General features: G+C 44.6%; 1 protein-coding gene across 1 annotated transcript; it reads left to right on the forward strand.

Annotated features, from left to right (window-relative positions):
• The first annotated feature begins 1,354 nt into the window (after nt 1-1,354).
• Nucleotides 1,355-19,317, forward strand: UBE2QL1 (ubiquitin conjugating enzyme E2 QL1). Its single transcript, XM_066185866.1, has 2 exons — nt 1,355-2,769; nt 17,984-19,317. The coding sequence occupies exons 1-2, from the start codon at nt 1,987-1,989 to the stop codon at nt 18,113-18,115; spliced, it is 915 nt and encodes a 304-aa protein (XP_066041963.1). The 5' UTR covers nt 1,355-1,986; the 3' UTR covers nt 18,116-19,317.
• The last annotated feature ends 4,170 nt before the right edge of the window (nt 19,318-23,487 follow it).

Raw genomic sequence — 23,487 nt, forward strand, 5'->3', positions numbered from 1 at the left:
TTCTTCAACTGCTCAGGCAAATGTAGGAGGTAAGAGATGAATATGGGATGAACAGAACAATTTTTGACACTTCAGCCTCCACCCACTTCACATTCGTCTGGATGTCTGACCTCCAGGGAAACACGCTGTCAACAGTACTTCACAATACAGATCTTCTCAGGGGTAGGGGATTTAGCAAACACCTCTCCTGCAACAGACCCAGCTGGGTATCTGCACATAGAAAAGGATCAGAGCAACTCCAAGGTTTGTTGGATAGGCAAGGTCAACAGGACAGACAGAGGGCAGGAGCAAACAAGGACAGTGTTGTGGCACCTGGGCCTCCCAGGCCATCAGTGACAGTTTGCTCACAGCCCTCCATTTTCCTCCCTGTTCAAAGCAGGTCAATGGAGAAACACTGGCTGTCACACACAGGTCAACTCTGCCAGTATCTCCTAACATTGCTCTATGGAGTCTTCAGGGAGTCAAGAGGAGATCCACCTCCAGATCCTCCACTGGGAAATGTGTTATGGAATATAATGCTGCTATGTGCGCACACTGCTTATTGCTTTACATCCTCCACAGAACAGATGTAATCACACTTTGGGGCCTGCCTTCACTATTCCCCAGTTCAAAGCATTTATTGTTTTTTTTTTTTTTTTTCTTTTCTGGTCTGTGAAGGTAAAGAAAGTGGTGGGGATAGAGACTTTGGGAATCAGCTGCTCCTTCCTGTGCTAGAGTCCCAGGAGGACAGACCTACTTGGTCTGGAGGGGAGCAGGTGTAAGAGGGATGGGATATTTATATCTGCTGTAATGAAGAAAGCAAGACTGTCCTATCATTCCCAACACAACAAATACCAAAATGCATGCACGCACACACACATATACATGCACTTACAATTACTTTTTAACCATGTTTATATATCGATCTTTACAGGCATTACATATGTGATTTTATGTGTTTAGGCAGGTAGATGTAAAGACATATATGCACACGCACTTAAATGCCATCGTGTCCTTACACATGACCACAGAGCTACTCTGTCTCTGCCTTAGGTGCGGGCTCTGTCCGTGCGCACACACGTGCACGGAGCTGCCGCGGTGTCGCTTACCGGCCGTGTGGCCGGCGACACGCGCGAACACACACACGTACGTGTACAACACCTGCCCACGCACCCGCGGCTCTATGCCGGCGCCCCTCCCCGCCGTCACCGCCCCCGGCCCGCCCGGCCGGCGGGGCCGCTGCCGCAGCGCGGGGCGGAGCGGAACGGGACGGTCCCCGCGCTGCCCGCCGGCCGCCGCCCCGCCGAGCCCCGCAGCGGCGGTGCCGCCAGGCGCGTAGGCGGCGGGGGGGGGCGCAGCGGGGCTGCGGCGGCGCTGCCCAGGCGGGCGGCCCCTCTCCCCGAACAAAGGGCCGAGCGCGCCGCGGGCCGGCGCGGGCACAGTGGGGGCTGCGCGGGCGGGCTCTCACCCCTCCGCCCGCCTCGGGGGGAGGCGCCCGGAGCGGCGCGGGGCCCGGCCCGCCGGGAGCCGCCGGGGATTGGCTCGGCCGAGCGCGATCCGAAGGTGCCGGGGAAGCCATCTGCAGCGCAGGCGGTTTCGCCGCCGCTGTGCGGGGGGAGGGAGGGGGCTCTCCCGTGCGGGCGGCTGGGGGATTTTTTTTTTCCTTCCTACCTTTTTTTCCCCCCACAACTCTCCTCCTCCTTCCTTTTCACGGGATCATGGCCACGGCGGCGGGGCCGTGATGTCCGCGGGAGCAGCCCCGCTGCGGCAATGCTCCCCGCCGCAGCTCTAGGCAGGGGAGGCGTTTGAGCGGCGGCCGCACATCCTCCGGCACCGCGGCGGCACCGCCGTCGCCGTCTCTCCGCGCCCCGGACCGGCGGAGAGGCGCTTCGCCGCCCGCCCGCCCGCCAACAGCGAACCCGCCGAGCCGGGCTTTAAATTGATAACAACCGCACCAGAGCCCCACCGGTGCTCAGAGGCGGGAGGGATCGCACAGCCGCGCACAACATGGCCACTCTGCTGCGGAAAATCGGGCTGATCCGGCTGCACAGCCGGGACACGGAGGACCCCAAGCACCACCACCGCAGCAGCCAGCAGGGCTCCTCGCTCCGCGGCAGGGGCAACCAGAAGAACAGCAGCAACAAGCCGCAGCAGCAGGGCCCCCCCGGGGGCGGCTGCAGCAGCAGCAGCAGCGAGGGCAGCCCTGGGGGCCACAAGAACAAGAAGGCGCCGGAGCCGGCCAAGCAGCCCCCGCAGCAGGCGCGCTCGGGAGTCGGCCGGGAGAAGCCGCGGGAGGTGGGCAGGGAGCCCGGCGCCGGCAAGGAGGCGGCGCAGCGGCCCGGCCCCGGCTCCGGCCCCGGGTGCGGGTCGGGGCCGGCGGCGCTGGTGCCCGCGGGCCGGCAGCAGCACTGCACGCAGGTGCGGACCCGGCGGCTGATGAAGGAGCTGCAGGACATCGCGCGGCTCAGCGACCGCTTCATCTCGGTGGAGCTGGTGGACGAGAGCCTCTTCGACTGGAACGTGAAGCTGCACCAGGTGGACAAGGACTCGGTGCTGTGGCAGGACATGAAGGAGACCAACACGGAGTACATCCTGCTCAACCTCACCTTCCCCGACAACTTCCCCTTCTCGCCGCCCTTCATGAGGGTGCTCAGCCCCCGCCTGGAGAACGGCTACGTCCTGGACGGCGGGGCCATCTGCATGGAGCTGCTCACCCCCCGCGGCTGGTCCAGCGCCTATACCGTGGAGGCTGTCATGAGGCAGTTCGCCGCCAGCCTGGTCAAGGGGCAGGTAGGACTCCCTGCTCGGGGAGGAGCACAGGCATCCATGGCTCGGGGTGCGGTCTGAGCGGTGTTCGGGTGGGAACCCCAAAGGGCGGCCGGCCCACGGCTGTCCGCCACCAGGCCCGGTCTCCCCGAGGACCCGGTGTCACCGCTGGGGCGAAGGCAGGGGCACGCTTGTTTGGCTCCGGGGTCCCTTCTCGGGCAGGTGCGACAGAGGTGCGGGACAGCTTGGAGGGAGGAGGAGCACATGCGTCCATCGTGTCCTCCCGCCCGGCTTTTGTCCCTGTGCTTGGCTCTGCCGCCTGCGGCACACCAAGATACCGTGCTCATTAACCCTGATGGGCACCTCCTTCGCCCCACAGCAAAAGGGGGCACTCCGGGCTCCAGTGGGGTTTGGGATTGGAGCCTCCTGCCCTTCACCAAGCAGTCGGCCATACTCGCTGGTCCCTTGCGTGCAGTTATGCCGCTGGCGGAGGGCGGGACGCTGGAGCTGCTGCCCCCAGGTCTTTGTCTGCGCTGTCCCGCATAGCATCCCTCCGGGACAAGGGGCCGCCCCGCCTTTGGGCCTTGGCACCTTGCACTGAGGTGTGTCGCGGGGTCACGCCGGGAGTCGCTGTCCGAGCTGCTGGCAAACTTGTACAGGTTTCCAATCGTCCGGCCCGAAGGGAACAAGTAATTTGGGCTCGGGGCTGCAACGGCAGCAGCCAGACGGTTCTTGCCAGCTCTCCTCTTCAAAGAAGGTGATCGGTTCTCCTGGCAGAGAATCTTGTCTGACCTGAATCAGTGCATTTTATGCTTTTTTTTTTTTTTTTTTTTCCTCCTGCAGAATATCCGTAGAAGAGAAATATTTCATAAGCCATTTTTAATAAATGGGCAAATATTGCTGGTAGGCAGTAGCTCTCAGTGAGCTGCTCTCAATGGCCTTGTATTATGCTTTATATTATAGTGGGCAATGCACACATGACTGTGACAGGGTGGTTTTCCTGTTCATGAATGCCCTTGAACTCAGGGGACATGCACAGCTCTGCCTGTCAGTAAATTATACTAAAGTAACTTCTTAAATTTCTATCTTGGCAAGGAGGTGGGGAGTAAATAATAACATACTTTTTATTTGCTTAAAAATGAGGTTACTCCTGTTGCTTCTATGGAACTGTTTGGCTGAGCAGAAGTAAAGGCTTGTTTCTTCTTAAGACTGAAATTAATTTTGATTTTTCAACAGGCTCTTTTGTAAGTGGCTTATTTTCCCTTTAACCTATTTGATTTGGGCCTACTGCTCCTTTTTTTAATCAGATGGTATTTTTCTCTGCACTTCATTTCAAGAGGTCAAGTTTCCTAGGTCACCTTGGGATATAAAAAAACATCTACCAAGAAAAAAAAAAACAGTTTTAATTAACACGGAGCCTGAGGTCCGCTGAAGTTCTGTAGTTGCTCTTACTGCATCTCACTGTTTGTTAACCGGTCTCTTCAGAGAGGTCATAGTTGTTATTTGTTACAAGAATTTAGAAGGACAGTGCTAAATTCTCTCATTTTGTAGCAATTCAGCTTCTTTCTGCGGTGTTGAATGTTAAATGGGTTAAATGAATATTTACTGGGATCATAAAATGGCTCAGTGAAGAGAAGCACTGAATTGTTTTATTAGTAAATTCTCAGTTATGTCATATGTAATTCTCAGCTATATAATCTGACAATTTTCTTCAAACGACTTAAGAGATTTCCAGAAAGTAGCAGCAATTTTTGATGACCGGAGGATGTTTATTTATCATTAATAAATGCATTTAAAAAGTAAGAGTGTCAATAACATTCTTCCAGAAGTTTGCAAAGTCAGTTATGACAAATAGAGAGCTGGGATTTAAAAAAAAAAAAAAAAAAAAAAAGGGCAGAAATAAACTGCTGACAGTAACTTAGTAGTTAAATTGATATAACATGGCACGTGTCAACCTCTCAGATTGTTCAATCCAAGTGGAAAGGTTATTAGGCAGTACGGTCAATACATTTATTTTCTGGGTTAGAGAGATGTTGCCTGTGATGGTTTGCCAGCCTGTCACCGTAGCTGGGCTCTGTGTCATGGGAGCCACATTTCTGTAATTGCACTCCCCTCGTTATGTAATCCCCACTCCATTGCATAATAGGGCTCAAAATACGACTGGCACTCCCCTATCCCTGTTTCATTTTACAGGTGATCTACTTTTGACCAGTTAGTTTTTAAAAATAAAAATGGAGCCGACGGAGCATCTAGGGCGGAGATGCTGCATTCCCCAGCGCTGTGTGGCCAGGTTTGGGTGACTCCTGCTGTGCCGTGGGCACTCCTGGTGCCTGCAAGGAGCTGTCCCAAACAAATACCCATGGCTGTCAGCAGGTTAATTGTGCAATTTCTGTAAGCAACCTGCAATAGCATGAAATATTCAAGATGCTGTTCAAGGCTGGAAGGGTGAGGGCCGTAATCCATCGCCTCAGAATGAACCTGCCTGAGCAAATGGCAGCAGCCATCGGGCTGAGGGGGAGATGGGGCACTGCCACCACCAGTGAGTCAAAGGGACTTTCCAGAGAAATGTCACTGGTTCCCAGCGCCATGATTTAGCATGAAATCACCGTGAATACTTCAGCCTGTGACACATGCAAGAGTGTTCCCAGCTGGCACAGGCGCCGGTGTGAGTGGGCAGGGCTGAGTGCTCCAATGGCACACCTTCCTCCTTGGGGCAATTCAGGGAATAGAACCAAGGTAGCTCACTTCGTGACACATTTCTCATCAGTCCCATTTTGCTGAGCCAACTATGGCACTGTCATTCTCTGCTGGTTCTTCAAAGAGAAAAAGCACTTCTTGGTCTGCAGGTAGAGCTAGTAGTAACTGTGAGCATGTATGACCTGATTTTGGCAAAGTGATCCAAAAGCTGATAAAATTAACATTGAAAATACGTTTTCAGACGGTTAAGATTCTTGACAAAGTCAGATGTTTTCTCATGTATTTCACAGACCTTTTAGTGGAGTAGAAGAGAAATTGAGATAAGTCGTTCTAACATCTCATGGGATGTCACTCAGGAGTTGTGTCTGTACAGAGATTTAAATGTGCAACAGAGAAATTAAGAGTTAGCATTTTTCTGTTACTTTTCAGCATTGTGCTTGTAAGTGGCGAAACCTTTGTCCAAGTTCCCAGACGTGAGCAAATCTCCCAGGGCTTGGATTTTAAATCAGGGTGGCTGTTTCTCTAGATTTCACCAAGCAGGAACCATACACCTCAGGTGACCTTGCTTGAGAGATGCCCTACCTTATGGGATGCACACCCTAGCTTCCTATCATGAATCTAGCATTGTATTTTTAGATTTTTTTTTCTCTGTAAATAAAAATGTTTAACATGGAAAAGAAATGACTTTTGTTTGAATATAACAATCCAACAGTCCCAAATTTAACTTTTTTTCCCCTCTCAGTTTTCAAGGAAAAAATGTTAATTAACAAACAAGTTGGGGTTTGTTTGGTTGGTTGCTTCAGCTATTCAGCTGAGAAAATCAATTATTAACACAGCTCTAGTCAGTATCTTGAGGGGAATTCTCAGTACATCAAAGGCCGAAGACTGTTTATCTGTCTGGGATCCAGAATCCTGTTTTAAAAAACTTGGTGTTGTCCTTAACTCAACTGTAGCCTGGCTTTTAAAGGGATGACTTTGTACTTGCTTCCTGCACAGTCAGCTGCTCGCTGGCTCCTGTCATCACAGGCAAGAGCTTGGCCCTGCTGAACCGGCGAAACAGTCGCCGTGAGCTGCTGCAGAGCTGGGGTGCCAGCCAGGGAGGTGAGGTGATGCTAATGAAATATTTTAAATACTAGTTGTTTATCATCCTGGAGGCAAGGATTCGACATGTCTGTCTAGGCTGAGCTTCCCATGTCTGTCTTTCTGTGTCTATCCAGGCCGTGGAAGTGGCCCATGGAGTATTACTCATTCTTAGCCTTTTAAAATGATTTATTGATAATTTCAGAGAGACGTTTAAAAATCAGTCGGTTGCTCTCTACTTCCAGATAATGGTGTCATTGTTACAATAATATCAATAGTGGAAGGAATGAGAGAAGGAAGGAAGAGCACCAGTTGTAGGAGAGGGGTGTCACAGCAGGAGGTTCATCCTGGCTCTCCTTGAGTGACAGTGCACACGGATGAGATCAATGCCCATGTTTCAGGGAGGAGTCGTCTCTGTCCTTTGAAAACATGGTAGATGATCCCAAAGGAAAAGAAGTGGACTTTGTCCAGAAGTAAGAGAGGGTTTTGTGCCTCCTAGTAGATGTGTTGTTTCTCACTGGAATGGTTTGGTGGATGTTTAAAAGAGGACAAAGCTATATATACCAGTGTCCAAATAATGCATCAGGGTTTTGGTTTTTTTTTCTTTTTTTTGAAAGCAACAAACAGAGCTGCACCTGATGCCTTGGGGACTTTAGATTTAAGCTTGTGGTAGTGCTGACCAGTAGATGCCTTGTCCTCTTTTTCACTAGTCCCTTGTTCTCTCCGTGGAGTCTGGGGGCCAGACTGACAGACAAAGGCAGCTGTCAGGTAACTGTCAGCTCTGCAGTTTGTCATGAAAAAAGGTCTTCGTTTTGAGGGAAGTACTCCCTTGTTCTTCCAGTGAATAGAAGGACCATAAAATTTTTTCCAGGATTCTTGCAGGGAATAGAAGAAACATAGAAATTTTGCCAGGACATATTACAGTGGGAACAGAGTACCCCTAATTCTGAGTATTCTTGCTGTTGTGGGCTTCTATAGAATGATTTAAATAAAAATCAAGATACAGTTTATAGTTAAGCTTTAATTTTGTATCAGAAAAGGTCCTGAATTCAAATAAAAGTTGTTGGTGTCTAGTACTTTGATCCCTCACATTGTAGCACTAGAAATACCTCAGTGGGCCCCTGTTCATTTGATTCAAATGCCGTGTGCCTTGTATGACTATTGAATGGATTTATCTTTCCATTTTAAAGATTTGAATATCCCAGCTGAGTTTTACCAGACTGAAACAGCAGAAATGGGCTTGTTTTATGACAAACAGCTACAGAAGGTAGCAGTTAATCATAGTCTAAATTACTCCCTCTTCATCCTTTCAAACAAAAGTGTGAGCGAGCAGATAGCAGATGGGACTTGCACAGCGTCCAGGAGGTCAGCAGACTCCAGGTCTTTCAAATATGTATAGCAGAAATTAATTGGAGATCCATGGGTTTTCATACTCCAGATGCTGGGTTTGAGTAGTGTAGCCATGAATAAATCAGCTGATCTCAAAGGCTGCAGAAATGTACAGAGACCACATTGGTCTCTGAATTATTTGGAGCCATTGTATCCTATTAGGGCCTTAAAAATTGAATTGTTTCCCTTTTTGCTTTTAATTAGTTGCCTGAGCAAGTGATCCTCAGGGGAGGAAATGTTGCTTTAGGTCCATGGGTGAAAAACATTGGCTCAAATATAAAGATGACAGAGGAGACCACGACATGTTAGGGGACTTGTTTCCCATGAAAAGGTATAAATGCTGGGCCAAAGAGATAACAGAATATTTTTTGTCTAGAGAGGAAAATCAGATCTATTGGCCTTCTATGATGTCTCTTTCATTTCATTTGAGAAACCTTGGATTGGAAGCTGAAGTTTTAGTGGGAGCATATGCGTTGAGATGCTGGGCCTGATAAACAGGCTGGAAAAAATAATTGTTCATGTGTACTCTGATGTATTGGTGTTCTGACCATCCACTATTATTATGCAAATGTATTCTACTGAGGGGAATGAAGACACAGGGATTCCAACTCATTGAAATAGGAGGTTGGTTTAATTCTTTTCAAAAGCAAACGGAACATAATCTCCATTTTTCTCCTTCTAAGCATAAAAATGAAAAATTTTAAATACTTTTAACTATCCTTATTACTGTTAAACTAGTCATCAAATAAATGAAATCCCTAAATTGAGGCAAATTACTAATTTTAAAGCATGCTTTTATTCATCTTGGCAATACTTAGCTGATCTCCTAAATAAGAATTTGAAAGAATTGTGGCTTTGGATTTTGTGAGAAAATTGAATTTGCTACAAAGAGCAAGATTCTTCTTCCCTGAATTATATAAGAAGTGCACATTTTCTTTAGTGTGAGTGTTCAGGCAGAGAGAACCATGAAGCATTGGGGTGCTTTGTCAGATACTTCATTGAAAATTGTATTTTTTCAAATGCAAAAAGCCTAGTCACGAAGGGTGATGTCCTGAAGGAGTAACCTAAATAACCCACTTTCTATTGAGAGGAAGATTTACTCTTCCTTTTACAGGCTAGTCTTGAAAATATGCAGCTTTCCCAGCATCCACACAATGCCCAGGGATTTCCATGCATGGCTGGTTACTTCCAGATTGAAGATTTGTAACTCCACAGTAATTCAGCTCCTCATATCCTGGGAGTCTGATTGCCAGGCATGATCTGGGGCAAGACCCCTGTGGGCATCTGCTCTCACAAAGTGGGACGGTGGTTAAGTAACATAATATTTACTGCGTTTCTTTTTCCTGTCTGAGCTCCTTTGGGCTGGCGAGAGTCAGTGAAGGGCTCTTCTTTTTCCTTGACGTATTCAGTCCTTCACATGCAGTTTCCAGTTTTCTCCTGTAAATGCCAAAAAAGGTAATGCTGACATTCAGTGCGCAGGGAGATGGGCGGTGGGAGGATTGCTGGGTGCAATTCCTCTGCAGTCAAACAGGGAGAACCTCAGATGCTGTGGTAGTTATGCTGGCCGAATGGCTCAAAATGTGTCTTAATTGTAAGGTGCACAGGATCCGGGTGTCACGCTTGTAAATGGAATAGCAGGTTTCTCTTGGATATCATTGTGTTTTTCGAAAGTGCAGGATCTGGGCTGCTGTATTCCACAGGTCATTTCTGGAGGCTGCTGGGCATTGGTGTTGGCCTTTAATTGCACCTGGAAACAGCAGTAACTGAGTCGATCCTGGAAGTCTCAGGACAAGCTTTACAGGAAGTACATGATACTGTTACCTAACCTGGCTCAAAGTGAAATGAGCACTGCAGTGGGAATTGAAAGTGCCTGAGCTAGGGAGAAGCATAGGTGTGCTTTGATGAAAATGAATTTGTAATCCCTACCGGTGTGCATGGAACAGGTAACTGGGCACCACACTTCAGATGTTCAGGTGATTCCTCTTCTGAAACAGAATCAAGGAGCCAGTCTGATTCGCCCCATTCCCATTAAAAGTCACACTGAGGAAGGATACATCAGGCATGTCCATCCTCAACCAGGCATTGCAGATGCATGACTGCCTCGTGCACGTGCACAGTCTGTCCTTGGAGAATGTCTTTTTATCTGCTGCATGATCTTGTGCGTTTTCTTTGTTAAAATTGATGGTCCTCACTGATTTAATCCTTTGCTGCACAGGCTCTCCAAAACCCATGGAACTTCTGCAGTGACTCCTTGATTGAGTTATAAGTCAGTTATAATCCCAAACCCACATTCAAAGACGAGTGAAAATAAACCCGAGGAAGGAAGACATAAGCCTGCATTATGAAATGGCCCGGAGCTCAGATGCTTGTCATAGTCAGGCTTTATGAGCTGTGGAATGACTTGGTATTTTTCCTGTTTCTAGGCTCATGCTACAGATGGTAACAAGCCCCTAGCTGCAGTAAGAAGGGCTTGTTTCCATAATACACGTCCATGAAAAAACCAAAGCATCACAAAACAGAAGAAATCGATGTTTTTAATTTTTTAAATTTTCTATGAATTTCTATAAATATTAAATTTTCTGTAAATTTAACAATATTGTTTCCATTAAAATATACCTGGCATTGAAGTGTTCTATAATCATTTGCCAGAGAGGGTTGTTTCACAGTTTGAGCATTTAGCCTGAGAAAAGGTGATCTGAGTTCAACTGCCAGGTTTTGCCACTGACTTCAGGTGCAGTCATGGGCAAGTCATATAACCTCACTATATTCCTCTTTCCCACATGGAAAGCACAGACAGATTTATAAATGATGCAAAGGTCATTTGAGGATATGTGCTTAAAGCACTCAGAAGTGAGGGTTCTCTGAGTAGATGTCCATGTGCATCAGTGTGAAACATGCTGCAGTCAAGAGATTGGCACATTGGTATAAATAGCAGGAGAAAAGCACATCCACTTGTGACTCTGACCTTACTAAATTTGGGTTTAACTCGATTAGATGTTCCCAGAGGCAACCTGGTTTTTACTACTGTTTTGGGTTTTTTGTTTTGTTTTGTTTTGTTTTAGCGTTGTAAAACTTAGGGGAATGTGAAGATGGGCATTGTTGTGGTTCCTTTATCTTTACAGCCTGTCACAAAGGATGGTTGGGTTGGCTTTGCTTTGGTTGGGTTCACACCCATGACTGTGTTTAACTTGGGTAGCTTCAGGTTCCTGATGCAAAGGACCTGTGGGCTTATGCAAAGAGTTGCTGTCATGTTCCCGGCCTTTTTGCCTGGACTGGCCCTCAGGAACTCTGCCAGTGCCTGATTCCACAGAGAGGTCGTCCAAGGAGCTCAGCAAAAGACTGAGGATATGTAGCAGAGAAAATATCCCTCTGTCACCTAGACTAGCCAGTGCCCTTCTGGTGGCAGGGAACATGGACTGGCTCTTTTGACAGAAGCCCACCATGTTGTCCTATCTTCAGCCCTGGAGATGCTTGAGTCACCACCCAAATTTTCTTATTCTTTTCCCAGCACAGAGTTTGTCCCACCCATAAAATGCAGGGAGGGAGTTTCTTAACCCTCATCTGTGCTGAAATCACTCTGCTAACTCTGTGCTGACTTAGGGGAAGGCGAGGAAGAGCAGCACGGTGCTCTGTAGCTGTCAGACAGGGATTGGGGCTGTAAGCATTTGTATCGATTAAGAGCTACTGGCACCAGGCTACTGGCACAGACAAATGAGCATAAATAATTACTCAGCTGCAACTCAGATTTCTTTTTTCCTGGACAAAGAACAGTTATGCTCCCAGAAGGTACAATTTATAGAATGCTTTAAAGCCAGAACTTGCTACTTTTTCACTTCTTTTATGGATTATTCTTAAAAAGGAGACCAAAAAAGGCATGGAAGTAGTGCTTTGGAAATTACACATTTGCAGGAAACCTTGTTTTAATTTACTTATACTGCAACATTATTTGTCTGTATCACTTTCTACACTGCTTTATTTTAGCTCCAGCTAATAATCATATACAGTGCAATATAAAATGTGTGCATTTTTTGTGACTTGATCAACTGTGCCTCATCAGTACATGAAGGAAAAAAATTATAAACCGTGTAATTGGGGGGAGAGACTGTATATATTGCGCTCTAACAGTGATGTTGTGACACATTGCAATCACTGCACTGAGAGCATGACAGTACTCACTTCAGCATCACTCTGCTTTTGAATGTGTCTCTAAAGCCAGTGGAAATATTTTCCTCTGAAAGCTTGTTTAAATATTCTAGGGTAAGGCTGGTTCAGGCTTAGGCACTGAGTGCCTCTGTTCCTTATCAGAAAATGTTTGAGTATGTTTGCATGGAATAGTTGGGGCCCAAAGCCATTAGTCACTGGCACATTATGGAACATGTTACGTGCTGGAAACTCATAGCTTGCTTCAATATTTAGGAAATCCATAGATTTTTTTTTTTCTCGTCCATGGAGAAGCCTGGCACAAGAGACTTGGAAAATGGGCATATCCTTGTGGATCATCTTCCTGTCCATGGAGGCATCACCACAGAGGCTGTGTCTGGCATAGTGACTTACTGCAGTCTTTTGTATGCTTCTCTATCTCTGCTTGTTTTCCATCTCTTGACATTTACCAAGGGTTGGGTCAGCAGGACCTGCTGTAGGGATCTGTTAAGAGACAGAGACAGAAAAGGAAACTGTAGCCATCCATGTCTCCTTATGCTGGCTTACACCATGGGCTCAGTTTAGCCCCATGTGCAGAAGGTTTGTGTGATTTGCCCTTGGGAGACCAACCTGGAGTTATTTGCATTGCCAGGACTAATGAAAATACACAGGGCTGAGGAGACTGTGTTAAGAGCTGTGGTAACAACATGAAGGTTTGCCTGCTTCTGAGTCTCCTAGCTGTGCACTACTGGAAATGTACACAGCTTTTTTGTTAGCTGGTCCAGGTAAAATGTCTGGGTGTGACAGAAGGTTTGCTGTGACACCTCAGAGATCCACAGCATGGGGGCTTACATTGTTTCCACAATAACATCAGCCCTGTAAGGGCTCTTGGCTGTGTACACTAAATCTCTGAAAATTTGGGACCTAATAAAGCAGGGAGTGGCATCAGGAGTGGACTGAGCACAACCTTGGATGGTTCAGCTCCAAGTGTCTAAGCTGGACTTGGAGACCACCACAGGTTCCTTTCAGCCAGTACTTTCAGTGATTGTATGATCCTGTGGAAGGCTGACCTCTGATACGTAGTCCTGTCCTTCTAGGGAATGCCAACTGGACACACATGGAAGCACAGCTGGTACTGTCCTAAAATATTGGGTTTGGACCTGGGAGCTACCATCATTTTTTTGTCAAGAGAGGGAACTCGCTTTGTCCAGAGAAACCCTTTGAGACTGTCCTGATTCTGGAAGGACTAGAAGAAACGTCAGGACTGCTTTTCATGACACCATAGGCCAGCTGTGGGTAAATATATGGTCATAGTGGGCTCAAGAGTTTCAGGCTTCATATTTGGTTTCTGTACAGGACTTAACTCTTTCTTTGGACTACTTTGTGATCTAGTGATGCTGGGAAAGAGTTGACATGGCACACTGCTGATAGTGGTACTGACAGATTTTAAAGAGCTAATGGTTGTTGAGTTGAATATTTTTGAGGATGTGATTCAGTGTCACAGAGCATTATGAAGGGAAGATGTGAAATCTGTTCACAGAGACTCATGTGGCATCACTTGGAAGTAGAGAGGCTCCCAGATTTGCCCACAGAGGTCCATAGATGTGAATGTGTCATGTTTTAACCTCAGCTGCCAACCAAACACTCCTTCACCTCATCCCCTGTCTGGCTGGGGAGGAGAATCAGAAAAAAAAAGTAAATACTTGTGGGTTGAGAAAAGGAGTTTGATAATTGAAACTAAGTAAAATGTAATACTAATAATAATAACAAGAAGCCCAATAGTAGTTAAAGACGAAGAGACAGAAAAACCACAAGAAAACCAAGTGATGCACAATACCATTACTCACCACCCACGGACAGATGCTCAGGCCCCTCCCAGCCAACTCTCCCCAGCTAATATACTGGGCATGATGTTCTATGATGTGGAACATCCCTTTGGCCAGTTCAGCTCGCTGTCCTGGCCAGATTCCCTCTTGGCTTCTTATGCACCTGCTCCCTGGTAGAGCACAAAGCACTGTGAAAAATCCTTGGCTTAGTGTGAGCATCAGCTAAAACATCAGGGTGTTATCAACATTCTTCTCATGCTAAATCCAAACCACCACTTCTACTAGAAAGTAAATTAACTCTATTGCAACTGAAGCCAGGACAGGGGGACAAATCATACCTTGGGCCTTTTGCTGAACATGGCAGGAGGGAGTGGTTGGTCGCTCAGTACGCCCGGGGTGCTGAGAAGGCTGCCTGCAGCAGATCGTGTTCTAGGAGATCTTTTTGCCCACCATTATCAGGGTTATAGACTGGATGCTTATCAGCTGTTTGTGCAAGCTCATTAGTTTGGGCAAAGCCTGGATGAGTGGCATGTGGTTGCTCACTGTGCCACGCAGGCTGGCCGCAGCAGGAGCACGAGCGAGGGAGGAGGCTGAGCGCAGCACACGTCCCCCTGCGCTTCAGCATGGCTGCATAAAAACCAGTTGGGTGCTGTGGCATTGCTTTCACCTTTCATATGTTTCTAGCTTGTTAAAATTATATCTTGATAAGTACATGAAGTCACAGCAGATGGCAAAATCTGAAACGTTCTCTCCAACTCTCTAATTAGGTTTTCAGTTATCCCTTTATGAAAGGCGCTCTGCGAGCGTCTGAAAGTATTGCAAGTATTTAAATAAGCTCCTGGTGCGACTTCTCAGAGCTGAAGTTGACAGTGATATCTTTATGAAAGGCTTTCTTGGGTTTTTGCTTTTTTTGCTTTTTTTGTTGTTTCTAACCTCTTGTGGAATGTTTTGATCTTGTTCAGATACCAGTTTGATAGCTTTCCTTCATGTGGTGCTGGACACATCCAGACATTGGCCATGCAAATGATCTGTATTCTTTACCCCAGCAGTAGTGACACATGTGGTTTGGGGACTGGTCAAAATGCAGTTGTGCCCAACAGAGCTGTGGACAGCACATATTTACGTTCTGTATTTACCATCGCTACCACTTTTACAGAATGCAGCAGCTCCCAGGTGCTAAAATGACTGCATGTTTAACACGCAGGCTGAAAATAAACTGTAGTCAGGGCTGGTAGCAGTGTCTGGTAAAACATTTGATACTTTCTTCTATAATTGCATCCAAAATGACATTTTTTACTTAAACTTGGGAAGAATTTTCTGGGAATGGCAGAAAACTAAAAATCAGTAAGACAGTAGATACCACACAAGTATAGGCTTGAAAGCATCTGAAGTCGATCAGCTGAAATTCCAGCCTTCTTTCTTTTTACCCCAGGTTTACTTGAGGCACCAAATAGGGAAACTTTCAGTCTAGGAGGTTAAATTTTATCCAAATTATAAACAGCTGACAGGATATTGGTTAATAAGAGACAGTGCTGACCGTGCCACCCATCGTTTCTGTATAAGCATAGCAATACATATACTGCAGCAGAGTAGAATTAACTGGTCTTTGATGGTGCAGTTCACATACAACCTGCATATGGTACCAGTGGGGAAGTGGATTTAATGATCCATTGCATTACTAACAGAAAGGTTTCAGAATAAACTCATGAAATGATGCTCCTTTCATCTGATATAGCTCCAGTAACACTTTACATGATGTGATGATGTTTATCACATCCTTACGACACCAGAGAATTCTTACGTTCCTGCTTTGAAAGCTGTACATAGTCGACACCAAACATGAGTTGTTCACAATGCAAAGATCCTATTTCTAGGTGAATCATACTGTCCTAGGTGCTGTGCATATAATTCAGAAAGGTATCAAAGCCTTAAAGGATAAAAAATAAAGTGCCAAACACAGGAGATGACAAAGGGATCTAATCCAGAAATTTAGCAGTAGAGTAAGTTTATATTTACTTTCCAAAGCATTTCATTGGTGAGATTTTGAGGACAGCATTTTCTATGCTGATTTAATCATCTGTTGCACTTTGTTTTATCTTTTCCTATGTTTCTCTAAGTGTGCTTCCAACAAAACCCTAGATTAGGAAGAAAATACAGAATGTTTTGTAACCACAAATATATTCCTGAAGAATAATTATGAATGATAATTATATATGATATAATTATGTATGATAATTATTCAATAAGATTTTAAAAATATGTTACCCAGCTTTATTTAATTATTCCATCTGTCACAACTGAAAATGAACATTTTCTAAGAAAATTTATGGTCGGGACTCAGTTGAGAACCATTCAGATCATCCTTATTTGGGACATATAAATTGCCAAATTTGTGTGGAGATGTAGGTGTCCAGCTGTTTGGTCTGTCAGGGGGGTTTAAAGAGGAAATAGGTTCCTAGTCTGTAAATGGCAGCTAGGGAGAAAGGCAAGGAAAAGCATCGACAGGTAAAACAGCTGTTTTGGGGAAAAATAAATAGGTATAAATTGACTGTGAATAAATCAAGGTAGGAATTGGAGAGTGTTTGTAATCTTTGGTTAAGGTATGCTCTGAGAGACAACTCGAACTGCACCGAAAAATTATTTGTTAAAACAAGAGTAGGAAACAGCTTTTTTCTTTCTTGTGTCCATAGTTTTGCTGTAACAGGAGCAGTGCTGAACACAAAAGAGCCTCTGCAATATTGTGACAGCTTTCTAGAAAGAAATTGTTTGTCCACACTGCACACTAATCTTACTCATTTTAGTCTGTAAAAGTAAATTTGATACTCTGGGAGAGATTTTGTTTTCTTTTTTTCCCATTTCCCCCCTTTTCTTCCCTCCGTATACCTGACTATTTTCTCAGTATTTGTTGCATGCTATTGCAAATGCCGAATTTTGGGTTAAATTCCAAATTGACAGTAAAATCAGGGAAGAAAAAGATGATTTTTTTTAGCTAAAGAACAGAAGAAAAATGAGAACATTCTAACTTGGTTCTCAGTAATTTTAACACTAATATGATAGCTGCTCATCAAATACAATTTCTTGTTAAAAAGGCTTTTAGTGCAATCTATCAAACAACTACTAAAATTACTAGACCAGTGACTTTAATAAACTTACATTTTGTAACAAATCCGGTAGTCATAAATACTTTAAAGGTATTTATTTTATTTTAATTATTCTGTTTAAAGGTATTCATTGTTGTAGAGTGGTATTAATCTGCAGCTGCAGTTCTTTCTTGTGTCTCTGTTGGTTGGTAATTGACACAAACCAGTGTGAAAAATAAGGTAAGCTATTGGTAACTCAGTAGAAGTCTCTACTGCCAAACAAGGGTTTGAATTTCCATACGGCTGTGCAGTTAGAGGTAATACCTAATAGCAGAGTGATAAAAATGCAGTATATGCATTTTCATTCATTATCAAACTTGGCATGAAGGGGTAATAAGCGCATTTGAACTTTCAATTTAAGATGGAAGCAAGTTGGTTTAAGGCACTCCTTTGAGGAAGAGCAGAGCTGTTCATTTCTCGGGGGTGGGTTGCAGGAGGAGGGATGCAGTGTGTTCCGCGGGATGGATGTTATTTTTGGTGTCTCTGCGCAGTGAGAGCAGCCGTGCCTGGGCAGTCGCTGTCTGCCGGGGCTGCCCCGGCAGGGCAGGAGCGGCAGGAGGGGTGGTCATGAGCGGCCTCACGCCAAACATGGGATGCCGGAGGTGTTCCGGGGCAGCGGAGAGGGAGGCGAGCCCTGAGGCACGGCCGCGGAAGCAGCCGCAGGTTACTGCAAGTGGGGCGGCGTGCTAGCACAGGGGCTTGCCGGGAAGGAACAGTCGCCAGATGCCTTCTTTTTTTATTATTCTTTTTCTTTTTTTTTTTTTTCTTTTCCTCCTTTTTACCCGTTCCCTGAATATCATTTTAAATCATCTCTAATAACGCGTTTGTCTGCTCACGCTTGGGAACTGTGCTTGCTGGAACCCGTAAGTGAATGCCTCTTGTCCTAATGAGTTGAAAAGTTAAGCTGTGGTTTCCAGATGCGTGTTCACGTCTTTAATGAAGGTTTTCTTTTTGTGTTTGGCGCAGGGCCGTATCTGCAGAAAAGCTGGCAAATCAAAAAAGTCATTCAGTCGAAAGGAAGCTGAAGCAACATTTAAGAGTTTGGTGAAGACCCATGAAAAATATGGGTGGGTCACCCCACCCGTCTCTGATGGCTGATGTTAGCAACCTGCACTTGACAAAAATGCTGAACAAAAGTACTGTGACATCTCCTCAGTGCTGTACACCGCCCATCCTTTTCTACTTCAGCTTCGGTTACATACCATGAATGTCAAGGAGACATCTAAGTTATTTATGAACAGATGTGTTTACAGAGGGAGAGAAAAAAAAAATGCTGTGTAGGATTATATTTCAAGACTGGAGAATGGTCATCATTGAAGTCACTTGAGCGGATGCTGAGATTGCGTCATTTGCCCCCATACAGCCCACATTGTCTTCAGCTTCTTTCCATGACAGCAGCACCAAACAGCAGTACTGGAAAGTCTATCCATTGCTGCTCAGTTCATTTAAATGTAAATGAAACAGTTAATATTTAATAGGGAAGCAGTGCATTGCAGGTACATGTTTGCTGTGCTGTTTATCTTTGTCTCCTAGCAGGTCAACATAACTTGAAGATTTGTCTTTATGTGGAACTGTGGTCTGCTGTGACTAAATTTAGACCTCATTTGTGCTCTATATATGACCTTTAATTCATAAATGAAACCAGAATTAAAATGCTGAAAGGTCCTAGTGTTAAAAAATTATTAAGTGGAATCACCCAACCGGTTACAATGTGCTCTCTGTGCTGATATTGTGATGTGCTGTTCAGAAATAAACCAGTGCAGTCAGCTGAAGGTTAGGTGGTTTTTTAAAACACATCCACACCAGGGCTCAGAGGGGTTGGTTGGTGGTAGCAGAACAATGATTACCCTGCCAGTACCTTCTGCAGTAGCATGTGGCCTGTCAGTTCTTCAAAACAGCAAAGCAAATGAGTGGAAATGGACAAAGCAACCTTAAAATTTTATCTGTTTAATTTTGAAATGATATGCCAGTAAAAGAGTAAAAATTTTCAAGTCAAATGGAACATGGTTTGTAAGATGATTTGCATGACTGGAATTTTTCTTTTTTATTTTCACTCAATAGACATTGTATGTACCTAGAGCCCAGTATCTGAGAAAACCCACTGATGTATATAAATGTCCTATTATTTAATCATTAAAATTTAAGTTTTCTGGTAAACAAATTGAAAAAAACAACTTTCTAAGGGACTCCATAAAAGCTGAAGGTAATGTTAAGAATGAAATAGAAAAGCATTAAAAAAATGTGGATTCCGAATGGAAAATCGTGTTGGACACGTGCTGAATAAAATCACCAGTATCGTTTCTGCTGCCTCGGGAATTCAATCATTTTGGCTAGCTTTTGTATTCAAAGTAATGGGTTTTCTGTTGTGAGATTCTAAGCACCATAGAGATGTATCTGTTGTGGTGGTATTTTAATTGAAAGTAGGACAGTATCGATTGTAAGACTGATTTGGAGGGGGAAAGCAGTGTGTGTTTGGAAGCACTTTCCATTATATGGCTAACTCGAGAACAAATTGAAATGGTTGACAAGTTTTTTTTTTTGTATTACAGCAACATTGGAGACTATACAGAGACCTTGGGGCTCTGGAGTTTGATTTAAAACTACATGCAGCATAGAAGAACAAAAGCAGTACAATGGAGTTCAAGCACAAGAGAAGCAGCAGGTATTCTTGGAGTACTGGTGCAAAGACACTGCTCAGTGAGGCTGTCGAGCTTTGTCAGCTAGATACAGAGAAAAATAATCAAAGCCCTCACCAAAAGGAATATGCAGGTCAGAGCCACTCAGTTTTGTGGGCATACCTGGTTTCTTGCACTTCTTACATCTCCATCAGTAGTCACTTCTGTTTCTCCTCTGATCATCTGTGGTGTGCCTTAACTCAGTTACAAAAAGAAATGCTTCGTATCACAAATCTGCTCAGATCTTGCTGTCATTTATCTCTCTCTGCTTTATACTTGGAGACAAGGCTATAAGCAGGGTATATATGTACTTTTCCTCTCAAACTGCATATCAGTTCTGTGCATCCGGTAGCAGAATGTGTCTTTTGAGTGAGGAATAACGTTGCAAGTAATTCACTTTCTCAGTTTTTACAAACTTTCTTTGCTCTCTCTTATGGAAGAGGAAACTGGCATGTTTAGCTAAAGCATCAAATAATTTATAAACCCTAGCAGGACTCCCTGAGAACACAGTGAGTGATCTAGCACTGAAAGCATAAGGTTTGTTATTTCCCTTCAGAAAAGCTCTTTCGTCATCAGCACAGTAAAATTATGTTAAAAACAGCAAGAAGGTGTGGTAAGTCTTTGGGGGGAATTATTTCATTTTCTGCTGGTTTTTAACCTCTTTTTTTCTGTCAGTGGGTTATTTTAAATCTTCCTGAGAACCATATCTTTAATATTTAATTAAAGGGTTAGCTAAAAGGAACGTAGTGGGTGGATTGCTACCACTTCCCTCAAACCTACTTATTATGTGTCTTCTTAAGTGTGCTTTAAATAGTTAGAGCAAACATCATCGCTAAAAATCACAGTTACTTTCTGGCTGTAGGAGGTTCTCTGCATCACTCAGTGTCTTGGAGCAGTAGGAGAAGCAAATCAAAAAATCTGGAGTGCTTTGAAGCTGTAGCAGAAGGGGAAGCAGAGTGCGTGTGATGATAAAGCTGCGGCAACAACTCGTGCAAGGAGGGAAGAAGGCAAAGTACGCTGCATGAACTAGGGCAGGATGAAGTTCCTGCTGCACCAAAAATAATACTGCTGCTATTAAAGAGACGATAGCTTATGGCAGGAGCAGACTGTGCTGGGGGCATGCAGGAAAAAGGGGACAGCAGGGAGTGCAGAAGCTTTGTGCTTCTGAGCAGGAAGGGAGGGAGGGGGGGAGATGGCTAGGAGAGTGGTCAATTAAGAGATCTATAAAGAGAGTTTATCTATTTTAGGGAAAATTAGTTCATGATTTTTGTCTGGCTGGATGCTAGACAGGTTCTACTTTCTCTGCAACAGACAAACCTAAAAGAAAAGCGAAGGAGAAATTGGGAAAGGAAGGCTGTATAAGGGGAAGGAAAAAGAAGACCTGAGAAAAGAGAGAAAGAGAGAGAAAGTGTGGTTTGGAGAAAATATAACTGGGCAGGTAGAACACAGGACAAAAAATAAAAGACTGATAATGGAAGAGTATAAAATGAGGGAGGCAGCACGGCATCAGGAAAAGCAGTTTAGGTAGGACATACTGCAGGAACTTATTGCAGAGCTGCTCCCGGTACCTAAGATCCAACAGTGTAATTTTTGTTTGTATCCCAGAAAGTAAGAGCTTCTTCCATGTTCTATCCTTCTGGCAGCTGAGAAGAAGGATGTTAGGATTTGGAGCTGTGTTGTGGAACTCAAATCAGGCTGTCATGTCTCTTCTGTGACTGAGAAATAAACCCAAGTGTCATTCCCAGATTCTAAATTCCAGGAGGCCAAAATGAAAACAGATTGGACAGTCATCTGCTTGGTCAAAGTTCCTCAAAATCAGTGAAGTGGGAGGATTTCTTTTGCAGAGAGCAAACCTCAATATTCCCCATTTATCCAATCAAAAATCTCCTTAGGATTTCTTGTAAAATTAGCAGTCAGCACGGGTCCTTCGGCTCTCATTAGACCCATTTTATCAGGAACATTATTTTCCATCTGCTGTCCCCAGAACAGATGATTAATTTGAAACTATCATCTGGGGAGGTGTGAAGCTGTATTGGGAAGTTACTTCCTGGCTTCTTTGGAATATATCCCTTTGGAGGATCTTTGAGTCTGAAAAAGCTATTTGAATGAATACAGGCATTGAGAGAAGCAAACTTATGATAAAGGAAGAAAGCTGTCCCTGAATACCTAAATGCTGAAAGATTTCCACAAAGAACAAAATTGATGATTTATATGGGAATGTATTTCTGTGTCATTAGAAATCGGTCCTAAAAATTCAACAATGGAAACCTTAGCAGTCAAAGACCTCTGGAACTTACGTTGTTTTCTGTTCCAAACACAATGTGTCTCCTTCATTCCAGCCTAAATTTCAGTCCTGAGCCCTGAGATAAAGATCATAGATATGGTGTGTTTATTTGGTGCTGTGATACTCTATTATGTTAAAAAAGAGACTCGTTTCATTATCCTTGTCAAAAGCAGTGCATAAGATCCTAAAATGAAACTTCTTTAGTGAACAGCAGGGCTGGAACAAAGCCTTTCTAGTATGACATCTGATACATGTGATATGACAATGTAACATATATATATACTTTTAGAAAACTCACTTGGAAAGACACTGAGAGTCACAACTGCCGAGCAGTGATGGATGGATGTGATGGCCAGTGCTCTGATGTGTATGCACTTTCCATTCCACAGGAACTTGCAGTAGGGAGAAATAGCTTCTTGATAGGCTGACTGTACAGAGAAAAATAGTGTAGGATTAACTGGCTTTGGGATTTAAACATTAATTTAAATTAAATGGGTTTTCTTCTCCACATTTTAATTTATTTTTCTTTCAAGATTTTCAGGCACCCACATGGACCCACACTGGCAGTGTGATCATCATGATAATTTACATGACTCTGGTGAGGTGGTTGATCATGAACACACTTTGTTGGAGAAGTTTTTAGAGGATAACTGATTTCCAGCTGAATGCCTGGGTGTGGAGCTTGGCAGACGCACTGAGGATTGACTTGTCAGTGTTACGTAGGCAGATGTGATGCATGCGTAGGCATCCCAAAGCTTAGCTGAAATCATGGGGAAGCATTTCCAAAGAGTCAGTGTGAAAAGTTTGTCTCTTCCATGTAGGACATAACTTCTGGTGAAGAAGTTCCTCTAAAGCTGTGCTATGATCTATACAACAGAATTAAGTAGGCCAACCTGCTGACACAATAAAATTCTCCAGTTATGTTTTCCCTCCCTGCAAGCGCCAACTCAAACAGTCTGCTATAGACAACACATTTCAGAAGATGATGATTAGTAGCAATGCTGAAGTAAAACTCCTGGATATTATCTCCTCCAGCCTTCCCAGTGCATTCCTGAGGGGAAGATGTAGCCCTGATCTAAGTGAACAAGAGATTGAGAGAGGGCTGTGCACATGCACTGAGGCCATGCGCTGCCCTGCAAAGTGCCAGCTGTGAGATGAGGGGGGCAGCAAGCCTCTGAGCTTACCTAGACAATGTGCATCCTGTCTTGTCAAATACTGACCCTGCAAACACCTCACAAACGTGTATTACTTGGATTGAATCAAAGGGTTCGGTATGCCTCTGACCCAAGTTCCTGCTTGCAGAGCAGATGGGTTACTAAATATGCACTGTGGGCTTTCATCTAAGTTAGCAACACAGTTAAAGTTTTGCTTTGCTGGCTCTGAAGAATAAAGTGGCTGTCAAACTAGGTCTGAGCACGAATAGGTTGGAAGTGAGTCACCTGCTATTATCAGAACAGTTGCACTGTAGAAGTGGTTTCGTCCTTACATCAAAGGGTGGAGGTGAGCTACTG

The sequence above is a fragment of the Chamaea fasciata genome, unplaced genomic scaffold (assembly GCF_029207755.1).
Source record: "Chamaea fasciata isolate MVZ Bird 193981 ecotype frontalis unplaced genomic scaffold, bChaFas1.0.hap1 SCAF_1, whole genome shotgun sequence".
Classification (NCBI taxonomy): Eukaryota; Metazoa; Chordata; class Aves; order Passeriformes; family Sylviidae; genus Chamaea; species Chamaea fasciata.